At 40.5% G+C, this 24,075-nt stretch overlaps 1 protein-coding gene across 1 annotated transcript in view; it reads right to left on the minus strand.

The window, feature by feature from the left end:
• Positions 1-24,075, minus strand: part of LOC100253599 (DExH-box ATP-dependent RNA helicase DExH11) — a 78,354-nt gene that overhangs the window by 23,410 nt on the left and 30,869 nt on the right. Inside the window, exons 11-17 of the mRNA XM_010652644.3 lie at positions 9,903-9,970; positions 9,323-9,716; positions 8,753-8,908; positions 8,558-8,668; positions 8,277-8,330; positions 6,126-6,383; positions 4,701-4,810 (exon numbers count right to left, since the gene is read on the minus strand). Coding sequence (XP_010650946.1) covers positions 4,701-4,810; positions 6,126-6,383; positions 8,277-8,330; positions 8,558-8,668; positions 8,753-8,908; positions 9,323-9,716; positions 9,903-9,970 — 1,151 coding nt within the window. The remainder of the gene's footprint in view (positions 1-4,700; positions 4,811-6,125; positions 6,384-8,276; positions 8,331-8,557; positions 8,669-8,752; positions 8,909-9,322; positions 9,717-9,902; positions 9,971-24,075) is intronic.

Raw genomic sequence — 24,075 nt, forward strand, 5'->3', positions numbered from 1 at the left:
TAACAAGTTCTTTATGGTGTTTCATTGGCCTTCATCCAGATCTTGAGTCTGTCCAAGATCAGATTCTTGTTAGTCCATCAGTACCATCATTGGATGATGTGTTCGCTCGTCTCTTACGCCTCTCCTCTACTCAAACCTTGTCGACTGATGGTCCTTCAGATTCATCTGTGTTAGCCTCTCAAACTAACTCTCGAGGAGGACGTAGTGGCAATCGGGGTCGAGGACAACGTCCTCAGTGCACCTATTGTAATAAGCTTGGTCACACTCAAGATCGTTGCTATCAGTTACATGGACGGCTTCCTCGCACTGCCCACATTGCTCAATCAACTGATCCTCTGCTATCTCGACTTGCCTCCGCTGCGAGCTCCACATCTCAGAGTATCACCCTTACTAGTAGTGATTATGATGCTTATCTCCGATATAAGGCAGCCACATCAGTTTCTGTTGCTTCTGTTGCCCAGACCGGTAATGTTTCTGTTTGCTCTACTCAAACTCCTTCTCTTGGCCAATGGATTCTAGATTTTGGAGCATCTGATCATATCTTTGGTAATAAACACATTTTCTCCTCTATTACAACTACCTCTGCCTTACCTACTATTACTTTAGCTAATGGTTTCCAAACTATGGCTCATCCTCTCCCTTCCCTACCTCTCCATTTTGTCTTTTATGCCCCTGAGTGTCCTTTTAATCTTATTTCCATCAGCAAAATAACTCGCACTCTTAACTGTTCTATCACTTTTTCTGATAAATCTGTGATCTTACAGGACCGGAGTACGGGGAAGACGATTGGCATAGGGCGTGAGTCTCAAGGCCTCTATCACTTCACATCACCTTCATTTCCTACAACTTGCATTTCCACCGATGCTCCTCTTCTCATTCACAGTCGTCTAGGTCATCCTAGTCTCTCCAAGTTCCAGAAGATGGTCCCTCGTTTTTCCACTTTGTCACCGCTTGCGTGTGAGTCGTGTTAGCTTGGGAAACATACTCATATCTCATTCCCAAAGCGTTTGAATAATCGGGCAAAGTCTCCTTTTGAAATTGTCCACACTGATGTTTAGGGTTCATGTCGGACCGCGTCTACTTTAAGATTTCAGTATTTTGTCACTTTCATTGATGACTATTCAAGATGTACTTGGTTATTTTTAATGAAAAATCAAACTGAGTTATTCTCTATTTTCCAGAAATTTTATGCTGAAATCCAAACACAATTCAATGTTTTTATTCGAGTGTTACGCAGTGACAATGCTCAGGAATATTTTTCTACACCCTTTACTTCTTTTATGTCCCAACATGGGATCCTCCATCAATCATCTTGTGCTCATACTCCTCAACAAAATGGGGTTGCTGAACGTAAAAATTGACATCTTGTTGAGACAATTCGTACCCTCCTTCTCCATAGTCATGTTCCTTTTCGTTTTTGGGGGAATGCTGTTCTTACAGCCTGTCACTTGATTAATCGTATGCCCTCATCTATATTACATGACCAAATCCCTCATTCCCTCCTTTTTCCTACCCAACCTCTTTATTTCCTTCCTCCTCGTGTCTTTGGCTGTACTTGTTTTCTTCATACTCTCACACCTGGACAGGACAAGCTCTCCGCCAAGGCTACGAAATGCATCTTCTTGGGATACTCTCGACTTCAGAAGGGCTATCGTTGTTATTCACCTGACACTCATCGTTATTTTCTCTCCGTTGATGTCACCTTCTTTGAGGACTCTCCATTCTTCTCATTCTCTGAATCTCTTCCCATTTCTGAAGTATTGTCACTTCCCTATATATCTCCCCCTTTAGATGCGCTCTCTCGTTCTCTTCAGGTTTATCATCGTCGACATCGTGTTGTTGCTCCTCCTCTCTCTTCAACTGAGGTACCTGATGACTCACCTCCTGTCCCACCGATTTCTCCTACCCCGGCCCTGTCATCTGCTTACCATTTGCCTATTGCTCTTGGGAAAGGTAATCGATCTACTCGTAATCCTCATCCTATTTATAATTTTTTAAGCTACCATCGATTATCTTCATCCTATTCTGCCTTTGTCTCTACTTTATCCTCTGTTTCTCTTCCTAAGAACACTAGTGCGGCACTTTCTCATCCTGAATGGCGACAAGCAATGGTTGATGAAATGGCTGTTCTGCACTCCAATGGCACATGGGATCTTGTTTCTTTACCTCCTGGTAAATCTACGGTTGGATGTGGGTCTACACTATTAAAGTTGGTCCTGATGGTCAGGTTGATCGCCTTAAGGCCTGCTTGGTTGCTAAAGGTTATACTCAGATTTATAGTTGTGACTATGGTGACACCTTCTCTCTTGTTGCCAAGATTGCTTCTGTTCGCTTATTTCTCTCCATGGCAACTATGTGTCATTGGGCTCTTTATCAGTTGGATATTAAGAATGTTTTTCTTCATGGTGAACTTTTCGAGGAAGTGTATATGGAGCAACCACCTGATTTTGTTGCTCAGGAGGAGTCTGGTTTAGTGTGCAAGTTACGCCGCTCTCTATATGGCTTGAAACAGTCTCCTCAGGCATGGTTTGGGCGTTTAAGTTTAGTTGTTCAAGAGTTTGGAATGCTTCGGAGTGAAGCAGATTATTCAGTTTTCTATCATCATAACTCTTCGATCCAATGCATCTATTTGGTAGTTTATGTGGATGACATTGTCATTACAGGCAGTGATCAGGAGGGTATTCAAAGACTAAAGCAACACCTTTTCAACCACTTTCAAACCAAAGACTTGGGCAAACTCAAGTACTTTTTGGGACTTGAAATAGCTCAATCCAGTTCAGGTGTGGTTATGTCACAAAGGAAGTATGCCTTAGACATCTTGGAAGAAACAGGTATGTTAGAATGTAAACCTGTTGACACTCCTATAGATCCAAATGTCAAACTTGTACCAGGACAGGGGGAGCCTCTAAGAGATCTTGGAAGATATCGACGACTTGTAGGCAAACTGAACTACCTCACTATCACTTGGCCAGACATATCTTTTCCTGTGAGTGTGGTTAGTCAATTTCTACAGTTACCATGTGACAACCATTGGGATGTTGTGATCCACATTCTTCGATATATTAAAGGAACACTAGGCCAAGGTATGTTGTATGAAGACAGAGGTCATACCCAAATTGTTGGTTACACAGATGCAGACTGGGCTGGTTCACCCTCAGATAAGCATTCTTATTAGAGGTAACTTAATATCCTGAAAGAGTAAGAAACAAGATGTAGTGGTCAGATCAAGCGCTAAAGCTGAGTTTCAAGCTATGGCTTTGGCAATATGTGAACTCATATGGTTGAGGCAACTCCTTCAGGAATTGAGATTTGGAAAATATGAACAAATAAAGCTAGTCAATCAGGCTGCATTACATATTGCATCCAATCCAGTCTTTCATGAAAGGACCAAGCATATTGAAGTTGATACAAGTTTCGTTAATTCAAATGATCAACTAATAGACATCTTCACTAAATCTCTCAGAGGTCTTAGGATCAAATACATTTGTAACAAGCTTGGTGCATATGACATATATGCTCCAGCTTGAGGGGGAGTGTTGAATATAATGTATTTATAGTGTTCAATCTTTCTTTCCTTTCTTAATATAGGTCACATATATGGTAGTTAATTCAACCTAGCCTTGTATATATATTTTTCTATTGTAAGAAGTTAAATCATATGAATGAGAATTAAGGTTTTCACTCTCTCTTTTTCAACAGCATTAGTGGAATAGCAATTCCAGTGTTTCCAATTTCCTAACATCTATACAGGATTGGACTTACAAAATATGCAATAGAGTTATATCTAGCTACAAGACATAATATTCATTAACTCAGAACAGTATAGCACAGGAAGTGAAAACAGTAAAAATCAGTAGCCATGATGGACCAAAAAAAGATCCCAAAAGGAGTTACATCTCAACATGGCGAAAAATTCCCTACTCTCCAGCAGTGAGGTGCCCCAGTTAGCCAACTGATTCACTCTCTGGGTAATCCAATGTGAGAGAACAACCAAACCTCTAACAAATCAATGAAATTGCACAACCATTAATCCAGTATCTGAGACCCTAATTTCTCCTGTGAACATTGATACTCAAAATATTAGCTGAAGCAAGCCACTTAATAATGGTAGAATCTCTACCTCAATGCCCAACTGCCCATAGAAGGCTTGGAGAAAATTCTGACTTCTCCACCCCAATGATCTTTACAAATGCCACCAATCCCATCCGTCCCAGGTTTCCCAACGAGCACCTATCAAAGTTTAGCTCAAGGCAACCAAACAGAGGTTTTCACTCTACCACTAACTTCCTCATCCCTTCCGCTGGAACAACAAATTACTCTCTAGCCTGTCATGATTATACTCATTGAAGTGTCCGAAAAATTATTTAAAAACTTGTACCAAAGAACAGTAAGATAGTAGACCACATTCCAAAATGACTACCTTTTCATGTGATTGTCAATATAATGTCAATCCTAATATATCTTTATGGGGTTTTATTGAAGAATTCAGCATTTGTTGATGAGTGGTGTCATGTGAGTGATGCAGTTTTTTCCATATATAGCTCCTTCCATTAGAGTTTGTCTTGTATGTTTCATGCGTTCATGCTTTACTTCATTTTGCACTTCTAATACAATTTCATTACTTATACAAAAAAAATGAAAAAAAAAAAAAAAAAGGAAAAAACCAGTGACTGATGCACAAGATTTTGTCCATGACATACTCTATAGTTTTTGTAGGCTGAGCAAGCTTTCGCATTAAAAGTTGTTGTTTTTCTGGAAGCTTCTTTTGAGCATGGAATTCAGCAAAACTCCTTTTCAACATGTCTTCCACCTACAATCAGGGCCCCAAATCAACATTACCAAAACAAAATTGCATGACATTAAAAGCAGATGAAAGAATATTTTGACCTCAAGTCTTTTACAGAAAAATATAACTGATCTTTTTAGACAAAAAAATAAAATCACTAAAACTTCGCCAAAATGTGTCTTGGTTGGTAAATACTGAATCCATGATACAGAGTAGAAAATTGCCCTTGGCAGCAATATGCACAATACAACATCAATTCACTTGGTTGCACCCCTGAATAGCATCTTATGAAACATTTCAAACAAATCTCAAGCCCAAAAAGGAAAGGATAGACACAGCTATTTTGACATTATTCAAATGGAGAGATCTTATTCATTGAGCTGTAAAACTACTATATATATAGCTAATTTATTTGTGTTTGAGGGAATTAATTATGTAGAACATCTCTATAAAAATCCTAATCTCCAGCATCAAAGTTTTATATATGCTGAAACTAATTATGTACAATTTTTATTTTTTATTTTTTTTATCAGAGGAAGAAGGTTGTACAATTTGCAAAGGAGTTTTGATCAATGGAGTCAAACTTCTTTTTTTAATGACAGAAAATCTACTCTAATAGCCATGCACTTATCCCAACTGCTGGTGAAGCAAACCCAAGGTGATATGGGCCACTCCTCTATGCTAAACCACTTAAATATTAGGAAGGTTCAAACTTGGGACCTCTGGTTCATTGCCAAAAGGACTCTACTGCCAAGCTACACCTCCACAGGCTATTGGAGTCAAACCTTTTACCTCCTTCCTTTCTAAGAAAGAAGTTAAATGAATTTCTTGTTTTTATTCCACTTTTGTTCTTTGATTGAACAAAGTTGAAGGAATCAGACAGATATCTTTTTACTAATCCTTCGCTCTAGGAGTGCAAGTAGTATTTGATTTCTTTCATCAATAAGTTAAAACATCGTGATTATTTGACATTTGTGCACAAAAAAACTTCACTTTTTTTTTCATAAGTCTAAGAGTAATTGAATTTATACCAAAATGAAGGAGGAAAAATCTTCCAGAAAAGAAATTGTACACAAGTGTATATAACAGAGAGACCAAATTCTCTACAGAAGAACCACCTAGGCTTCTCTATACTAAGGATTGATCTACCAAGAGAGGCATGAATCTCCATCCAATTCAAAGACATAGGTAGCTCCTCTCTTTGCCATATATGCATTTCAACAATCAAGAATGCCAAATTTCAAGGAAACACCTACCCTAGTGGAAACTACATTATCGTAATGCCTCTACAAGTTATATACTTCTATTTCTTCTGCCCAAAATCCAATCTTTAAAATACCTTTAATTCTTCAACACGAAGGAGATGCAGGATCATAATATAGGTGAGACGAAATTGAGATGCAAGCCGGGTCGCACTTCCAACTATAACATGCTTCAAATCCCTCTCGTCTGGGATTTCATCACGGCACATTACAACAACTGTACCAATTTTATCAAGTCCTCTTCTGCCAGCACGACCTGCCATTTGAGTGTATTCTCCAGGAAGTAACTGTCTAAATTCTCTGCCATCAAACTTCCTTAAAGAATCAAAAACAACCTGCAAGAAATGTCTAAGCAGATTAAGATTCAAAATGAGATGTCCAAGTGTCAATATTTGCAAGTCGATGTAACATACTACACATAGATATATAATTGTGAAGCACAAATGCTTCTAAAGAAGAGAATTGTCTATGCAGTACATGCCACTCCTCCAAGACAACCAGACATGTTTTGGACATGCATTGGATGTATCTTAAAATTTTAACATAAGTATTTGTATTTCAGATGCATGAATAACATATGGCCAACAAACATGAGCAAAGCTTTTCCTTTAATATAAAAAACGAATATAATTTCTAAAAAATATAAATTAGGAATCTTCTAAAAAATATCAAAAACTTGGTCATTTTCAAATAGAGATCCATTAAATGAGGTCTCAATAAGATGGATGATATACATATGTGTTTAATTGCATATATAAGATATTTGTTTACTCATTGAATACTTCTCATAATGTTCATAATCTGATTTTAAGCCATTTCAGCTTGACAGTACCATTTTGAATCCATCTTCCTGCACCCATGCTCTTGCAACATAAGTAGGAGGATGCCCAAATACTACAGGTAAATACCCTAATTAATAAACTGCTAACTTTTGGAAAAATGCCAGTAAAATTTGCTAACTTTTTATGCTTCTTCCAAACTGTGGAATAAGCACCAACAGACATTTTAGAACCATTACATGACACAAAAGGATGCCTTCAAGCAAATTACTGAATGAGCATGTGCCCATAGACCACCTTTTATTTTTTTTTTCTAGATAAGCTAGAATGGTACCACAATCTCAGATCTACAGTTAACACCAAAAAAAATGGACTCAAAAAGTAGAAAGCTAAAATACTACCATAAACATAAGAACACCTACAATGCCAGATGTTACATGCACCAATAGTAACCTCAGATTAGAACTTTGAACTAAACAGTGAAGGGAGGGTAAAATTTCTGAAACTATCTTTTGCTAAATAATTGAAAATGGTGTCAGCTGCAATCTAATATCAGATATTGTTGAACAACAAACACCACCAAAAAAGGGGATAAACAGTCCTGTCATATCACAAAAGATCTCACACATTATTATCAATGCTCTCTCATAGAGTTCAAGTAGAAGGACATTACAACAATCTAGCATCAACAATAACAGTTCCAGCCATTTGACTGGCAATCAGAGCCACGATTTGAATCATTTGGACCCAACCAAACAGAAAGCTTGAATTGACAACTTGGGCAACCACACCCAACCTGAATCTAACTTATTGCATATTCATATTATCATTTTATTTATATACCATATAAATATAGTGTAAATATGTTAATATACGAAAAAAAATTTCTTTTTGGTAAAAGGCTACAGACACTCTAATTCTAGACAAATTATTTAGCCTCTTTAACAAAATAAACAAGGCAACAATCCTAATTACAATTGTTTCAATAGTTTCTGCTATGGATAAGTTACAAATATATCCATTACCCATTGATCGCAAGTTCTCTCATTCTCACAAGTTATTCTAACTCCTATCCATTAATACATTCTTTTATAAAACATGCTCTGTGATCAATGAATAGTGTAATGAAGTTATTAAAGTATGCAAGTTATATAAGTTTCGCAGATAATTAACTACTCCACTAATCTGATTAACCAAATCAACCCAAGGTTAGGTAGCAAACTTCCAGTCCAAGGTTAGTCTAAGCTGGGTTTAGGTTGATTTTTACCAACCCAACCTTGCAACAGGACTCTTTCTTCAAAGTTTTTCATCAATCAAAAGTTCAAGGATCAAAATAACCACTCAAGTCCAAAACTAAGAGAATAGAAATATAAATTTGTAAACCCATTTAATATCATTTGATACCGTATATATATTTCATGCTATAGAAGTACCATAAAAAAGACTTACTGTTCTGGCTGGGGCATTAACACCCATTGCAAATGTCTCTGTTGAAAACAAAACCTACAACAGAAACAAACAAAAGCATCTTCATAACAAAAAATGGTAAGAATAATAATAGATATAAGCATCAATCAGCAAAAGCCTCCAAAATGACTATTATAACTCAAATCACATGCCAAAACAACATTATTAAATTTCAACCATAATGCATTGAAGAGAGAATGATTACAGAACTTGGTTTTTAAAAAACTACATTGAAAACATTCAGACTGAAAATAGAACTTCACCTTAACCACGCCACGGCAGAAAAGCATTTCAACAACTTCCTTAACAATGGGAAGCAGCCCAGCATGATGCACACCAATCCCTCTACGAAGAAGACTTTGAACCCTGATAACCTGTAGATTGCATTAGCATGGTGTGGCTAAAGCCTAAGCTAGCTCACATTGGTGAAGGAAAAACAAATCTTAAAGCTACAAAACCTGCGGTAGGTTCCTGTCAGACCCCTTTAGTCGTGAAAATGCTCTTTCACAGAAAACATGAATCTCATGTTTCTCAGAACTGCTTGTGAGGTCAATCCCGGTCATTTTATCAGCTGAGATATCACAGCGATTCTTCGAGAAACAAAATATAACCACCTAAGCCAAAAGTCAAGGAAGAATGCACCAATTATAAGAAGTCAAGACAAGGATCTTAAGCTATATTCAGAATTCAGATTACTGATCAAAAAAATATAATCAAATTCTATTGTACAAAGAAACACAAAACATAAAGAAACATGATGAGAGAATTTGATGATGATACAAGCAGTTAAACTATAAAATATCTGCTAACCCATTCAAATATGCTCAAATATAAGCACAAAATTTCTAGTAATAAAAATAAAAGTACCTAGCCTGATATCTAAAATTGTTGACACATAATTTTAACACAAAACAAAGCATACTAATTTGCATGGCACCGCCTATGATTCTCTATCGAAGGAATTTAATTCCACAAATCTTAAAGATATAAGCAATGACATATATTCCACAAAGAATATTCCCACATACAGGTAACAGTGACTTCTTTGAAAGCTTGTTAATGAGCAACAACCACAAGGAAGCTTCTGATCTTCTTGAACCCCAGTTGCTCTGGCTACCGCTGCTGTTTTGGTTCCCCCCACCAGTCCCATAAAAGTTTCCCACTTTCTGAGATCCAGAATACTTATTCTGTTTGCCCCGACCAGGATTTTCACGTCTCTGAGCTCGAGCCCCATCATGGGCTGCTGAAGGAGGCCCAGAATATGTTCCAGAACCACCTCCACCAGTGCTCAAATTCTTTTTCTTGTGCACATCTTTAGCAGTCTTCAACCCTTGAGGCAGAAAAGTTTCACTTTCACATATTTTGTAAAGTTCTCCAGAGTAAAATATGCAGTGCTCCAATGGGACTGGCCTTTTTGTTGTCCTGATAACATACCAGATGGCAGGAAAACTAATGTCAAGAGGCTGACAAAGAAGCAGTATAAATACCCCTAAAAATACAATAAAGGACGAAACTTGACAGAAAAACAATAATATTTTCACAGGTTTCAAAAATTATAAAATGGAATAAAATTTAAGATTCAGTTACCATGAAAAGCTTGCTACTTACCCAGTAACACGAATTTGCTTTTGCTTTGTCCGACCAATCCAGTCAGCAAATTCAATTGTGTTAGGTACCTAAGAAATAATTAAAAAACACATCAACTACTGGATCAGTAATCTCAAGGCTGTAAAAAGAGAAGGGAGCAACTAAAGATTGATAACCCTTTTTTTTTGGAATAGGCAAAGTAAAAGATAAATAATAAGCCACACTCAATAGAAAAAGGGGCTGCAACCCAAGTACACCAGTGGTATATAGAAAGCACAATGAAACAGACCAGAGCAAATGAACAAAAAACAGAGAACAATAAAATATTAGCTCAGATCCAATCCCTCAATGAAGTCCCAAATAGACAAGTCAAGCCCCCCTGAATCCTAACCTAATAAAAAATAAAAAAATAAAAATCTTTAAGAAGACATATTTCAGTGACTGATCTATAGTCTCCTCTGTAAAAATACTGAAGTTGCAGCCCTTCTGGATTTATGAAACTAAACAAAGAGGGGGTCATTCTCCACATACATCTACACCCTACCGTGTCATTCCAAACTAAGAGCACTTCTCTTACCATAGTTTTGGAAGGCACAAGGTAAACTAAAGGCCCACAATCATCTTGGAGCATACGTGCAAGGCATAACCATCAAGCCTTTATCTCTTTCAACCATGCTTTAAATTCCCGAATCTTCATTATCTCTTTCAGCCAACTCTCAGCCTTCACAAAGTTAGGACCTCTGCTAAAGATTGGAGGAAACAATACTTTATATTCTCAATTCAAGTTCGCATTGTGATACTTCAATGATACAAGGGTAGTGTTAGACTCTTTGTCTCGGACGACTTGGCGCCTAGGGCCTCATGCGCGGGTAGGCACACATGAGACCATGAGAGTGAGACAAGGCAAAGGATAATGCAAGCGCAAGTTAAGTAGTGCATGTGGAGCAGCACTCGAGATGGCATGTGGGATTCCACGCAGCATAGTGGCATGCTGCAGTCATCACAACAGCATGCACAACATGCGCAGCAGCATTGCGGTGTGCACAGTAACATACACAACAACGTGTCACTTGTGGCATGGCAGCAGCAACACCTTGATTCGTATGGCACCAAGGCCTCATGGGGCGGCACCTTGGCTCTATGAGTGGCCTATGATCAAAGCAAGGTGAGATGGAGGCTATTGAGGGGTAGCAAGCAGCACATCCTCGACTCGACCAAAATTCAAGGGTTGAATTTTGGCATGGTGATATGTTTCCTTGGAAGAGGAACCTTCGAAAGGGAGAAACCAAGTGGAAGTGGAATTTTCTGGAATTTCTTAAATTAATTAAAATTTATTATGCCTCATCAAGTATAGGTGATGTCTCTTTCACAAACTTCTAAATTGGCTTAAAATGCTCTTTAAGGGGGTGGGGGTAGGTGACTTAAGGGAAGGAAAGGTGGCATGAGTGTGGACATACCTAGGGGCTTCGGCACAAGGCCCCAAACGTGAGCAAGACACATGGGCAAGCCTTGGTAGCACCCACACATGGGCTCCACAACATGTGGTGGTGTGCAACTCATGGTCGTAATGGCACAAGGTGTGATGCGGTCTCCCTTCCCGACGGTGGCACAAGGGCACAAGGGCACAATGCCTTGTGCAATTAAAGGGCTTGATGAACCATGGGCGCAACGCCATGGCCTTTTGCAGCACCAAGACAAGCTTGAATGAGGCATGGGGATGCAACAGCAACGAAGCTGACTTAGACACCATGCCTAATGCTTAGTACAAGGGAGCAATGTCTTGTGCACAGAGATAAGGAGTCACGGGTGCAATGTCATGATTTGTTGCTGCACTTGGGCATAGCACAATGTCGTAGTAGCAACAAGAAGGAGCACGCATGAGCATGTTGCCTCAGCATGGATGCAATCTGGATATGCAAGCCAAGAGAGGGCTTGGCACACACACAAGCCGCATAAAGATGCAAACAGCAGCAACATGAAGAGTTGGATTAAAAGTGAGATCGTAATTTAAGTAAGAGTAAGAGTCTAGATTCCTGCTATAATTGTAGTCTAAGTAAGACTAGGATTGCTTGTCCCTAGTCCAAATAGGAGTGGTCGGTGCCATAGCCTATGAAGATGAGTTTTAGTAGAACTAGGATTGTGTACTCCTAGTCAAATAGGGAGTGGGTGGTGCCCCACCTATAAAAGGAGGACGGGAGAGCCTCCTAGAGAGCATGAGAGGAGTAAGCATGAACTCACCAAAGAGATTGTGGGAGTCTTGCTAAACGGTATCTTGTATTATTATTCAAAGAAGAAATAAAATACAAGTTGGGATAGGAGCCCTATAATTTCGCGTGTCTTTGTTGGGTCTCTTTATTGCAAACTCGAGTAGATGTGAGTAGGTTGGCTTAGAGGGCTTCTAAGCACCGCACAGGCGCGAAAAATTGGTGGGAAAAGTTTATGCCCATGATAGGTAGTATAGTGGAATTAAAGATGGGAGATAGAAGACAAGGAGATGTTATGAGTGTGGTGAGCTGGTCATCTTAGAAGGAAGTACCCATAATTTCAGCAACAAATATCATCTCAACTACCTAGACAAACTTATTAGTAGATGAGAACACCACATCCTATTAACTTTCAACAAACACAAGCTTGGCAACTTCAAGGGACGAATAAAATGAGGAGACCTAAAGAAAAACTTGAGCATGTTTCATTTATGTTAAATAAAATAAATTTTGTTGATTTTCTATTTAAAAGTTTTTATTTCAAGAAACGTATTTTTGTATACAGCTCTCCATATGCTTATTTTACATAAAAATTTACATGAAACTCATCGTTTTCTCTATCTCAAGTTTAAGAGCATTAATTGAGTCTGATATTTATAGGATTTAGTGAATGCCAAAATCAAGGGTGCGACAATATGAGCTTTGGCACAATGGATAAGGATATGATCGGTTGATTTCTCTTTAGCCTAGCATAAATTGCATCAATTGGACAAGGGCTAATTCCTTTTCATAAGTGGATCGACCATAAGGAAATTTTCCCACAACTTTCCCAAGCGGGGAAGCATACCCTTGAAGGGCCCCCCCAATTCCAAATCTCTTTAGTGAAACTTCACTCAAAACTTGAAAGATAAGGATGAGTAAAATCTTCTATAAAAAAACATCCATCTTTTATAAAAAAAAGTGTCCACTCCCCCCTGTAAAGTAATTGCGCGAATATGCTTAGAAAAACTAATCACCACCTCCATCTCCAAATCATGGACGAAATAAAAAGGGTCCCAACAACCAGGCTCCACAAGGCATGATCACTGGATGCAAGAAAAAATGAATATCTTTATCCAAGTTAATGTTTTGATCAGAAAAAAGAAACTCTTATTAATAAAATATTTCAATTAATAAGAAGCATTATAAGGAAAAGAAGAAGAAAAAGAAAATTTGATCATAACATAATTCTCTCATAACATTCGTATGATATTGATAATTTTTATTTTTTTTTATAAGTAAAAAGATATGCATTAATAAAGAGGCAAAAAGCCACAAAACATATAGGGGGTATACAACACGGCTAGGGCCTCAAAAAACAAAGACAAAAAGAATCCCTTCCCCTTAAGTGGAAGCTACCCACTCCAGGAAGCCTATAAGAGAGAAAGCCTCCTCACCTAAGTACAGCTTGGCCCAACTCCACAAATTACAGACAAAAAAATTCTTTAACTTCTAAATATTCAACACACCCCCCCTAAAAGCTAATCTATTCCTCTCCTTCCATACCGTCCAAAAAATACACAACAGAATGGAATCCCAAACCTTTTTCCTTTTCTTCCCCACAAAGGAGCCCCTCCAGCTAATTAAGACCTCCTTTACAGTTTCTGGAAAGACCCATTTAACATCTACTAATCTAAGAACAATATCCCATAAAACTCTAACCACTATACAATGTATAAGAATATGATTTACATTTTCTTCTTCACACCCACACAAAAAACAACAATTCAGAAGTTGCACCCCTCTTCTTTGGAGTCTATCCAGGGTAAGCACCTTCCCCCACGTCGCCTCCCAAGCAAAGAAGGCGACTTTAGTTGGCACCCTAGCCACCCAAATACTTCTTGAAGGAAAGCCGGTATCATTAGGATTGGTTAACAAGCTATAAGATTCCTTGACCCTGAACTGACCATTTCTTCCTTGCCTCCAAATAACTGAGTTTTCCTCCAAAGAAGGCCTATGACCCCTCAGCACATGGAGCAAATCCCCAACCATATCTAGCTCCCAATCATTGAAGTCCCTCAAAAAATTTAAGTTCCAACCTCCTTGACCAGAATTTTGGTCCCACATTTCCTCAACCGTTGAACTCCTTTGAACAACCATGACGAATAGTTGGGGGAAGCAATGGGACAACGCTGTATCAGAACACCAAACATCTGTCCAAAATCTGATCTTGGTGCCCTTCCCAACTCCGAATATCATGTTATCCCAACACCAATCTAATTCTTTCCAAATCTCCTTCCAAACCCCTACTCCAACCACCCCATTAGCCTTCTTTGGCTGCCATCCAAGACCCTCTTGCCCATACTTCACCGTAATCACTTGTTTCCAAAGATTATCTTTGTCACAAGCATACCTCCATATCCACTTGCCAAGCAAGGCTTTGTTCAACATGGCTAGCTTCCTAAGGTCTAGCCCACCCTTTTCCTTGTCTGTACAAACCACCTCCCAATTAACTAGATGAATTTTCCCCTCCAAATTTCCCCCTCCCCACAAGAAGTCCCTTTGCACTTTCTCTAGCCTTCTAGCAACAATCTTGGGCATTCTGAAAATAGACATTTGATAGATTGGCATGGTAGCCAAAGTACTTTTTATTAATGTGATTCTTCTTCCTTTGGAGATATATTGTCGTTTCCAAAGCGCAAGTCTCCTCCTTACTCTCTCTTCCACCCCATCCCACATATAAGGAGCTCTATTAGGAACCCCTAGAGGAAGTCCCAAATATTGAGAGGGTAAACACCCCACCCTGCAGCCTAACTCAGCAGCCAACTCTTCAATCTCCTCCACCTCTCCAACTGGAATAACTTCACTTTTGGCTAAGTTAATCCTTAGACCTGAAACCGCTTCAAACCAGAGTAAAATCCAACTTAAGTGAGTTAGATGCTCCTTACTAGCCTCACAAAACACAATTGTGTCATCAGCAAAAAATAAATGTGAGATGTTCAAAGAGGATTTGCTGCCACCCCTAATGTTACACCCTGATAAAAATCCCCCCTCCACGGCTCTCCTAATAAGAACATCCAGCACTTCCAACCCCATAACAAAGAGATAAGGAGATAGGGGATCTCCTTGTCTAAGGCCCTTAGTGCTAGGGAAGAAGCCAACAGGCACCCCATTAACCAAAACTGAGAATTTGGCTGAAGACAAGCAACTCCACATGCACCCCAACCACTTAGACCCAAAGCCCATCTTTTGCAAAACCTTCAACAAAAACTTCCAATTGATGTTGTCATAAGCTTTTTCTATGTCCAATTTGCAAATAAGGCCTTTTTCTTTTCGTTTCTGCCATATGTCTATCACTTCATTTGCAATTAAGGAAGCATCAAGAATTTGTCTTCTCATCACAAAGGCATTCTGAGAAGTGGAGACCACCTTTCCAACCACTTTCTTAAGCCTGTTAGCTAGCACTTTAGCCAATAACTTATAAAGCCCCCCCAGAAGATTAATAGGTCTAAAATCTCCAAGATCCTCAGCCCCACTTTTCTTGGGAATCAAACCAGAAAAGTATTGTTGAGACTCTTGAGGAAGGAGCTATGCTCGTGGAATTCCTTGAACATTTCTAGGATCTCCTCTTTAACAAAGTCCCAACAACTTTGCCAAAAAGCCATAGAAAAGTCATCTGGACCAAGGGCTTTATCCCCATTCATCTCCATCAAAGCCGTATGAACTTCATCCTCTGTAAAAAGACTCTCCAGATTCTCCACTTCTTGCTGACTGATTTGATCAAGCTGAAGTCTCCCAATGTCCGCCTTCCACCCCGTATCTTCTGAGAGTAGTTGATGAAAAGCATTAGCAATTCCTTCCCTAACCTCCTGCTCCTCTGAAAGCCAATCCCCATTGATCTTAATTATGTCCAAAGAATTGTTTCTACGATGAGCACTTGTCATACGATGGAAGAAACCCGTGTTTCTATCCCCCTCCCTCAACCAGATCTCCCTTGAAAGCTGTCTTCAATGAGTTTCCTCCAAAAGCACCCACTTTTTGTAATTTTATTTTGCTTCTTTTTTTAACTCTGTTTCCTCCACAGTCAGGCTTCTCTCGTTTTCCATCCGGTCCCAGAAATCCACTCACTGCAGGGCTGAGGATTTGTTGCAGTCCAGCCTCCCAAAAACTTCTCTATTCCACACTTTCAGCTTCTGCTTGATTTCCTTCATCTTAGCAGCCAATCTGAAGCTTGCATTGCCCTTGACTTCTATCCCCTGCCACCAGCTATGTATAAGATCTTTGAATCCCTCAACCTTAAGCCACATATTTTCGAATCTAAAAGGAGTCGGGCCTCGTCTTATCCCACCCTCCACTAGAATGATTGGGAAGTGATCGGAAATCGGCCGAGGCAGCCTACTTTGAGTAACCCCATTAAATTGGTCTAACTAGCTAGGGGACACAAGAAATCTATCCAATCTTGCCCAAGCCTGGTTATTGTGGCCCCCATTCCAAGTGAACTCTCCCCCCTGTAAAGGAAGATCCACCAGCCCTAGATCATCCACAATCTCCGCAAATCTCCTCATCGCTGAGCTTATTCTCCTCTGACTGCTCCTTTCCCTTTTGTACAGAGTGATGTTAAAATCCCCCCCTAGGCACTAGGGGTCTTCCCAAAGGCCTCTAATCGCCCCAAACTCTTCCCATAGTTCATCCCTTTCCACTTTGGAGAAAGGGCCATAAACTCCCGTGAACACCCAAACAGCCCCATTTTCTACATTCCTAAATCTGCAAGATAAAGTAAAATGACCCTCCTCCCAATCCAAAATGTCCAGAGACCTCTTGTCCCAACAAATTAGAATTCCTCCCGAAGCCCCCTCCGCATTCAGAGCTTTCCAATCTAAAAATCTCCCAGAGCCTAAACTTCTCACAATACCCTCCGACATAGATTGAATTTTTGTCTCCTGAATACAAAGTAAATCCACCCTCTGGTTCCTTATAAAAGCCTTACTAATTTTTCTTTTGGAGCTATCGTTTGCTCCTCTCACGTTCCAGCTCAGGACTTTTAGCTTCATTGGACAATTATGATTTGACTCCCATTGCCCTGTACCGAGCCTTTCTGCTTACTCCCCCCCTCATTATTTACAGAACACTCCAATCTCTTTAACTCCCTTTCGAACTTTGACTTTTCCAGAAGCTCTTTACTATGTATCTTCTCCCGTCTCTTTCTGATTTTAATCAAAAAACTCAGAATTTCCTTTTCCAAGCCCTCCGTCGGGAATCCTAAGAAATGACTGAATTTTGCCAAACTACTCTCCCCCCATTTTTCCTCAGGCTCATTTCTCACAGCTTGTATTTCAGGTGTGCCAAAGGCTCCCTCTGTCCCCCTGACTTTATCACTGCTTCTCTTAATTTCTCCCGAGTCCCTACAGCCACTGACCTTCTCCTTGTATCCCTCATACACTATTAACCACATTGTTTTATCAACCCGAATTTCTTCCTCTATATCCCCAGAACGATCGTAAAACTCCCCCTCCGGAGCCCGATCAAAATGAAAAGGATTAAGATGAGAAGCCCCCAAAACCCTTTCTCCCCAAGAACAAAACCCTGACCCATACCTCAAGGCTTCCTCTTCGAGCGCCCTGTCTGTCACTGAATAACTAGCAAAAGTTTGTTGCTTCCTTAGATCCTCTGACTCCCATGCGACAAAGGGCTCTGTCTCTGGGGAGTTCCCGTTTCTGGAGGTGATACGCTCCAACAGATAGAGCCCTTCTCCTAAGAGACATTGCTTGAGGCTTGGGCTACTGTTGAGACTAGGCCAGCCCTTACCTTTCCTTCTAATTCAATTAGCTTTTGGCAGCCCATTGAAATAATTGGGTCTTTGCTTGAGGCTTGATCTTTTGACGTGACTGGGCCTTTGCTTGAGGAATGGCAGCCCACCTCCTTGACGATGGGCCTGCTTCTGGTCCATTTTCTCTAGTTGCCACTCCTTTCAGCTTTAAGCCCAATGATCCATTAGCCAGGCCAAGCCCACAAGCCCTCCTCGCCTCTTTTGGGCCCACGATTGGGCCTAAGGAAGACGACCCAGACAATAACTCACCGATTGAGGCCCAACCCCGGATTGTCGGGCTTTGAGATCGGTTTACCGTCACCCGGCCCGACCCGCCCCCTGCTCACCCATCTCTTCATCTGACAAGTTCAGCACCTTGAGCCTCACGCTTACCCGCTCCTCCTCCACGCGCTGCTCTGAGTGTGAAGCAACATCACCCCTAACCTCGTCGCTCTTTCATTCAGCCACTTCGTTGAATTTTTTCCTCAACACCGGTTGAAACTCCCACCACAGTGATAGAGTATAGACATCCTCCTCCACTTCGATTTCCAGTACACTCGGCCTGACATCTCCTCTCGATTTGACCAATATTCTAGCCCACTGAATCTCACCCATCGTCTTCATCTGGTCATCAACTGCAACAAAACCACCACATTCTTCCCCCACTCTTTTCAAGATCATCAAACTCCATAACGAGATTGGAAGCCCAACGATTCTCACCCAGACTTCACTTCCTACATCCGCCTCTACCCAGCAGCCACTTCTAGGGTTCCAATGCTCCAGCCCTACCTGGAGTCCTTCCATCGAACGATTCCTTGAGGATACGACGCGTCTTGCTTCTTCCAGATCTTCAAATTCCAACAAGACTCTATCCTTTTCCAACTTAGCCAACCCTAAATTTCCTCTTAGACCCCAAGACTTTGCCCATAATCTTCCCAAACTTTCGAGATCTTCTCCCTCTGTACTGGCTTTCCAACTCACCACAACGCAATGTTCCAATTTCTGTAGATTTCCTAGTGTTTCCTCCCTTTTAACCTTCACTGCGATTGAGTTTGTATTTCCCCAAATTGGCTTCTTCACTACTGTCGCATATGAGCTTTCCACAACAGGCTTCCCCACGGCCCTTGCTTCCTGGTTATTTGTTTTTCTACCAAGAACTCCTACCAGTTGATGAAGCTTCTCCGCCATAATCACCCATCCCCTTTTGTCCCCTCTGCCTCTCGAGATGAAGATGCAGAAACTCTTCTTTTCCAAATCAGTAACCCTTAGCCGGATAAACCTCCCCACTCTGATTATCCCTCGCGTCATGGAATACAATCTCCCCTTTTCTTTCCATTCCCTTCCCCATCTTACTTCTTTCTCATCCTTGATGCAGTGGGTTAGGCCTTCTATGAAAAACCCTAAGCTTTCCGGTCCCAGTCGGACCCATGACGAAACCCCTCCCTTCTTCTCCACGATGAGAACTTGGGGTTTTCCTTTCCTTTCATCAACAACGATCTCGAACGCCTTGGACTCCACTGCGAAGCTACTTTCCTTCCTTCTTCTGCGAGACGTCGAGCTATTTTCTCCCCCCTCTCCATCGCACTCTCTCTCACTCTCTCTCTCTCGTTCTCTCCCATTATACCACTCAAACAAATGTTAACATTAACCCTGATAATTTCTAACCTTAAGAACATTATAACCAAATAATATAATAATTTTTTTTTTCAAATTTGATTTTTTTTGGGAAATATTCAACATGGTCAAATGTGATGGTGTCATTGTATCATTGCATTGTTTATTGTGTATGCATTGCCAAACACATTCCTGATAATGAGATCTTATTTTACACAAAAATGCATCATATCCTTGTATCATATCGTGTATCATGATCTTTTAACAACTATGGGAAACATTGTTTTAGCAACTTCCACCTCTTATACTTCAACTTTTATAGGGGAAGATAATGGGAGCTACTTTACTTGTTACTCTGATTAACATTAGGAGACTCTTCTAGTCCAACTGAAGAATTTCTGAACTCCTTTATTGATAAATAATCGGTACACACCATACACATATATATACACAAATGACTGAATAAGAAAGAATCAATCTAGCTTAATTCTCTCCTAAAATTAGGAAACTAAATCATAAGGAAATATCCTAAATGATCTCTCCTTTTTTTATTCCTAAATTAAAGTCCTAACTTTGGCATTATTTCAACACTCCCCCTCAAGCTGGAGAATATATATCATATAATCCCAGCTTGCAAGTTAAGTCTTCGAAGTTAGGCCTAGGTAAAGCTTTGGTGAGGATGTCTGCGGTTTGGTGCTTGGTAGGAACATAGTTCAATTTGACCGTCTCACTAGTCACCTTCTCTGTGATAAAGTGTCTGTCAATCTCAACATGTTTGGTCCTGTCATGATGCACGGGGTTCTTTGCTATGCTTATAGCTGCCTGATTATCACACATTATCAGAATTGGAGATGAACTCGTTTGTCCCAGTTCACTAAGAACCCTTTTTATCCAAATCCCTTCACAGATTCCCTGTGCAAGAGATCTGTACTCAGCTTCTGCACTACTTCTGGCTACAACTGATTGCTTCTTACTCCTCCAGGTAACAAGATTTCCCCAGACAAAAGAACAATATCCAGAAGTGGACCGCCTGTCAATGATGTTTCCTGCCCAATCCGCATCTGAGTATACTTCAGTGTCACGGTTCTCTGTCTTTCTGAAGAATAGGCCTTTCCCTGGTGTCATTTTTAAATATCTAAGAATCCTGTAGACTGCTTCCATGTGTTCCTCAGTGGGGCTGTGCATGAATTGACTTACAGCACTCACTGCAAAGCCAATATCTGACCGAGTGTGTGAGAGATAAATCAAGCGCCCGACAAGCCGCTGATATCTCCCCCTGTCTACAGGTGTACTTTCTTTCTCGATACCAAGTTTCTTCTGACTATCCATAGGAGTATCAATTGGTTTGCATCCAAGCATACCGGTCTCCTTAAGAAGATCGAGTATGTATTTTCTTTGAGAGACTACGATTCCCTTCCTTGATCTAGCCACTTCCATACCAAGGAAATATTTCAAATTTCCAAGGTCTTTAACTTCAAACTCTTCTGACAAATATTTCTTCAAATTCTGTAACTCCCCCATATCATTCCCAGATAGAATAATATCATCGACATAGACTATCAATATGGCCAATTTCCCGGCATGAGACTTCTTGACAAATAGAGTATGATCAGCCTGACCTTGTTTGTAGCCCAGCTTCAGGACTGCTTTTGTGAATCTATCAAACCAGGCTCGAGGAGATTGTTTAAGGCCGTACAAGGATTTTTGGAGTTTGCAAACCTGATTCTTTGCCATACTTTCTTCGAAACCAAGTGGTATTTCCATGTAGACTTCCTCTTCCAGGTCCCCATTTAGAAACGCATTTTTTATGTCCAGTTGTTGCAAGCACCAATCTTGATTGACAGCCAATGAGAGAAGGATCCTGATAGTGTTCAGTTTTGCAACAGGAGCAAAATTTTCCTGATAGTCTATCCCATAGGATTGTGTAAACCCTCTAGCTACCAAACGAGCCTTGAATCTTTCGACTGATCCATCTGCTTTGTATTTTATGGTGAAAATCCACTTGCACCCCACAGGCCTCTTCCCAACCGGCAAATCTGTGATAGTCCACGTCCCATTCTTCTCAAGTGCATCAATCTCATCTTGTACTGCCTTCTTCCATTCTGAAATTTTTAATGCCTCTTGTATTGTGTTGGGAACCTGAGTATCATCAAGAGAAGTAGCAAATGCTCTGTAAGATGGTGATAACCCTTCATACGTAACATAATTCCCAATTGGATGATCTGTACATCTCCTAACACCCTTCCTCAATGCAATTGGCAAAGTAGAATCATCAATGCTGGGAATTAACACCTCTCCATCCCTATCCTCACCTATGTTCTCTTCAGGAAGACTTGAATTGGAGTCAATATATTGGCCACATGTTGACTGTGATCCGTGCTCTAATTCCTGTCTTTTCCTCCTCCTGATGTAAACTTGTAAGTTCTCATTAGCAAGTTGTGGGGCTATAGGTTGAATAGGCATGGGAGACTGGATGGTCACGAGAGAAGGAACATTTGTGTGCTGGGCTGGCTGAACTGATGGCGGCATGGGTGTGGACAACTCAGTGGGCGCGAATTGGGAAGGATTTGGTGACTCTGAGTGAAAAGAAGGTACACCCTCAAGAAAAGACTCCCAAACTTGATGTTCATTCATGTTCTCCCCCTGAACATGAGATTTGGGATAGAAGAAGACATGTTCAAAGAAAGAGACGTCCATGGTGGTGTAAAATCTTTTGTTGGTTGGAGAATAGCATTTGTACCCTTTTTTGGTTGGAGAATACCCTAGAAAAATGCATTTATTTGCTCGAGGAGCAAATTTGCTACGATTTTGAGGATACACATGAACGAATGCTGTGCAACCAAATACTTTGAGTGGTAAATCAGAAGAGGCGGCATGGGTGTGAGGAAACTGTTTTAAGAAAAGTTGACGTGGGGATTGAAAGGTAAGCACTCTGGATGGCATACGGTTAATCAAATAGGTAGCTGTGAGAATAGCTTCCCCCCAGAAATAGTTTGGAACATTAGAGGAAAACATAAGGCACCGGGCAACCTCCAAGAGATGTCTATTCTTGCGTTCAGCCACCCCATTTTGTTGTGGGGTGTCAACGCAAGAACTTATGTGGATAATGCCATGATTTTGAAGATAAGTACTGAGACTACTAGTAAAGTATTCCTTTGCATTATCTGACTTGAGGACTTGTATTTTGGAATTGAATTGATTTTGAACCATAAGATTGAAGGTTTGAAAAATGTGCCCGACCTCTGACTTTTCTTTCATAAGGAAAACCCATGTTACCCGAGTATGATCATCAACGAATGTCACAAACCATCAAGTGCCAGAAATATTTTTTATCCGGGAGGGACCCCACACATCACTATGTACTAGAGATAAAACAGTTGAAGGTTTGTATGGAATTTGAGGATATACTGTTCGAGTATGCTTTGCAAACTGACAAATTTCACAGTGATAAGATGCTGGATTTTTATTGATAAATAATTTGGGAAACAATTTCGCAAGGTAAACAAAGCTAGGATGACCAAGGCGATAGTGTAACATTATAATCTCACTATCTTTATTGACCTTAGAATTTGACACAGAATTGAAAGACTCTGACATACTCTGAGACTGTACGCAACTTGCTTGAGGGACTTGGTTTGAGAATTGGCCACATGAAAGGAGGTAGAGCCCGGAACACAGTTCAGCACTGCCAATCATCTTCCCCGATTTCAAGTCCTGAAAAACACACAAGTTTGGATAGAATTTAGTAACACATTGGAGATCACGAGCCAATTTGCTAATGGACAAAAGATTACAATCCAAGTTTGGAACATGGAGGACAGAGTCAAGATATAAGTCTTTAGTAAGTTTTATAGAACCTGTCCCGGCAATTTTTGACTTTGAACCATCAGCAATATGGACGGATGAATGACCATTACTTGGCTTGTAATTTTGAAGAATGGCAGCATCTCCTGTCATGTGATCAGAAGCACCTGTGTCTACTATCCACGGCCTCATTCCTCCTCGATTAGCAGTGAAGGCTACACCGGTAGTACTGCCACTGCCAACTTGGCTTAATAATTTCTGTAGCATCTCCATTTGCTCTTTGTTGAATGGACTCGGCTCGGGAACAGATGTGCTCTCAGAGTTGGCAGCCACGTGTGCTCTGCCATCTCTGTCAACCCGTGGCTTTGGTTTCCAATCAGCCGGTTTGCCATGAAGCTTCCAGCAAGTCTCCTTATAATGGCCTGGTTTCTTACAATAATCACACCAAGGCCTATCCCGTTTCTGACGATCTCCACCACTACTATTAAATGACCGAGCAGCAAGGGCAGAGGCATCCAATGTTGGGGCAGGTTGCTCTTTTGATCCCATCATCACTTTCTTTCTACTTTCTTCACGCCTAACCTCTGAAAAAGCCTCCCTGAGACTTGGCAGGGGTTTAATGCCCATGATTCGGCCTCTAACATCATCCAATTCCCTGTTTAGTCCTAGGAAGAACTTGAACAGTCTCTTTTGTTCCACAATTTGCCTGTATGTTGCTGCATCATCCGAACATTTCCATGAGTGAGTCTCAAATAAGTCAAGTTGCTGCCAATACCTTGTGAGTGTG

The sequence above is a fragment of the Vitis vinifera genome, chromosome 6 (genome assembly GCF_030704535.1).
Source record: "Vitis vinifera cultivar Pinot Noir 40024 chromosome 6, ASM3070453v1".
Lineage (NCBI taxonomy): Eukaryota > Viridiplantae > Streptophyta > Magnoliopsida > Vitales > Vitaceae > Vitis > Vitis vinifera.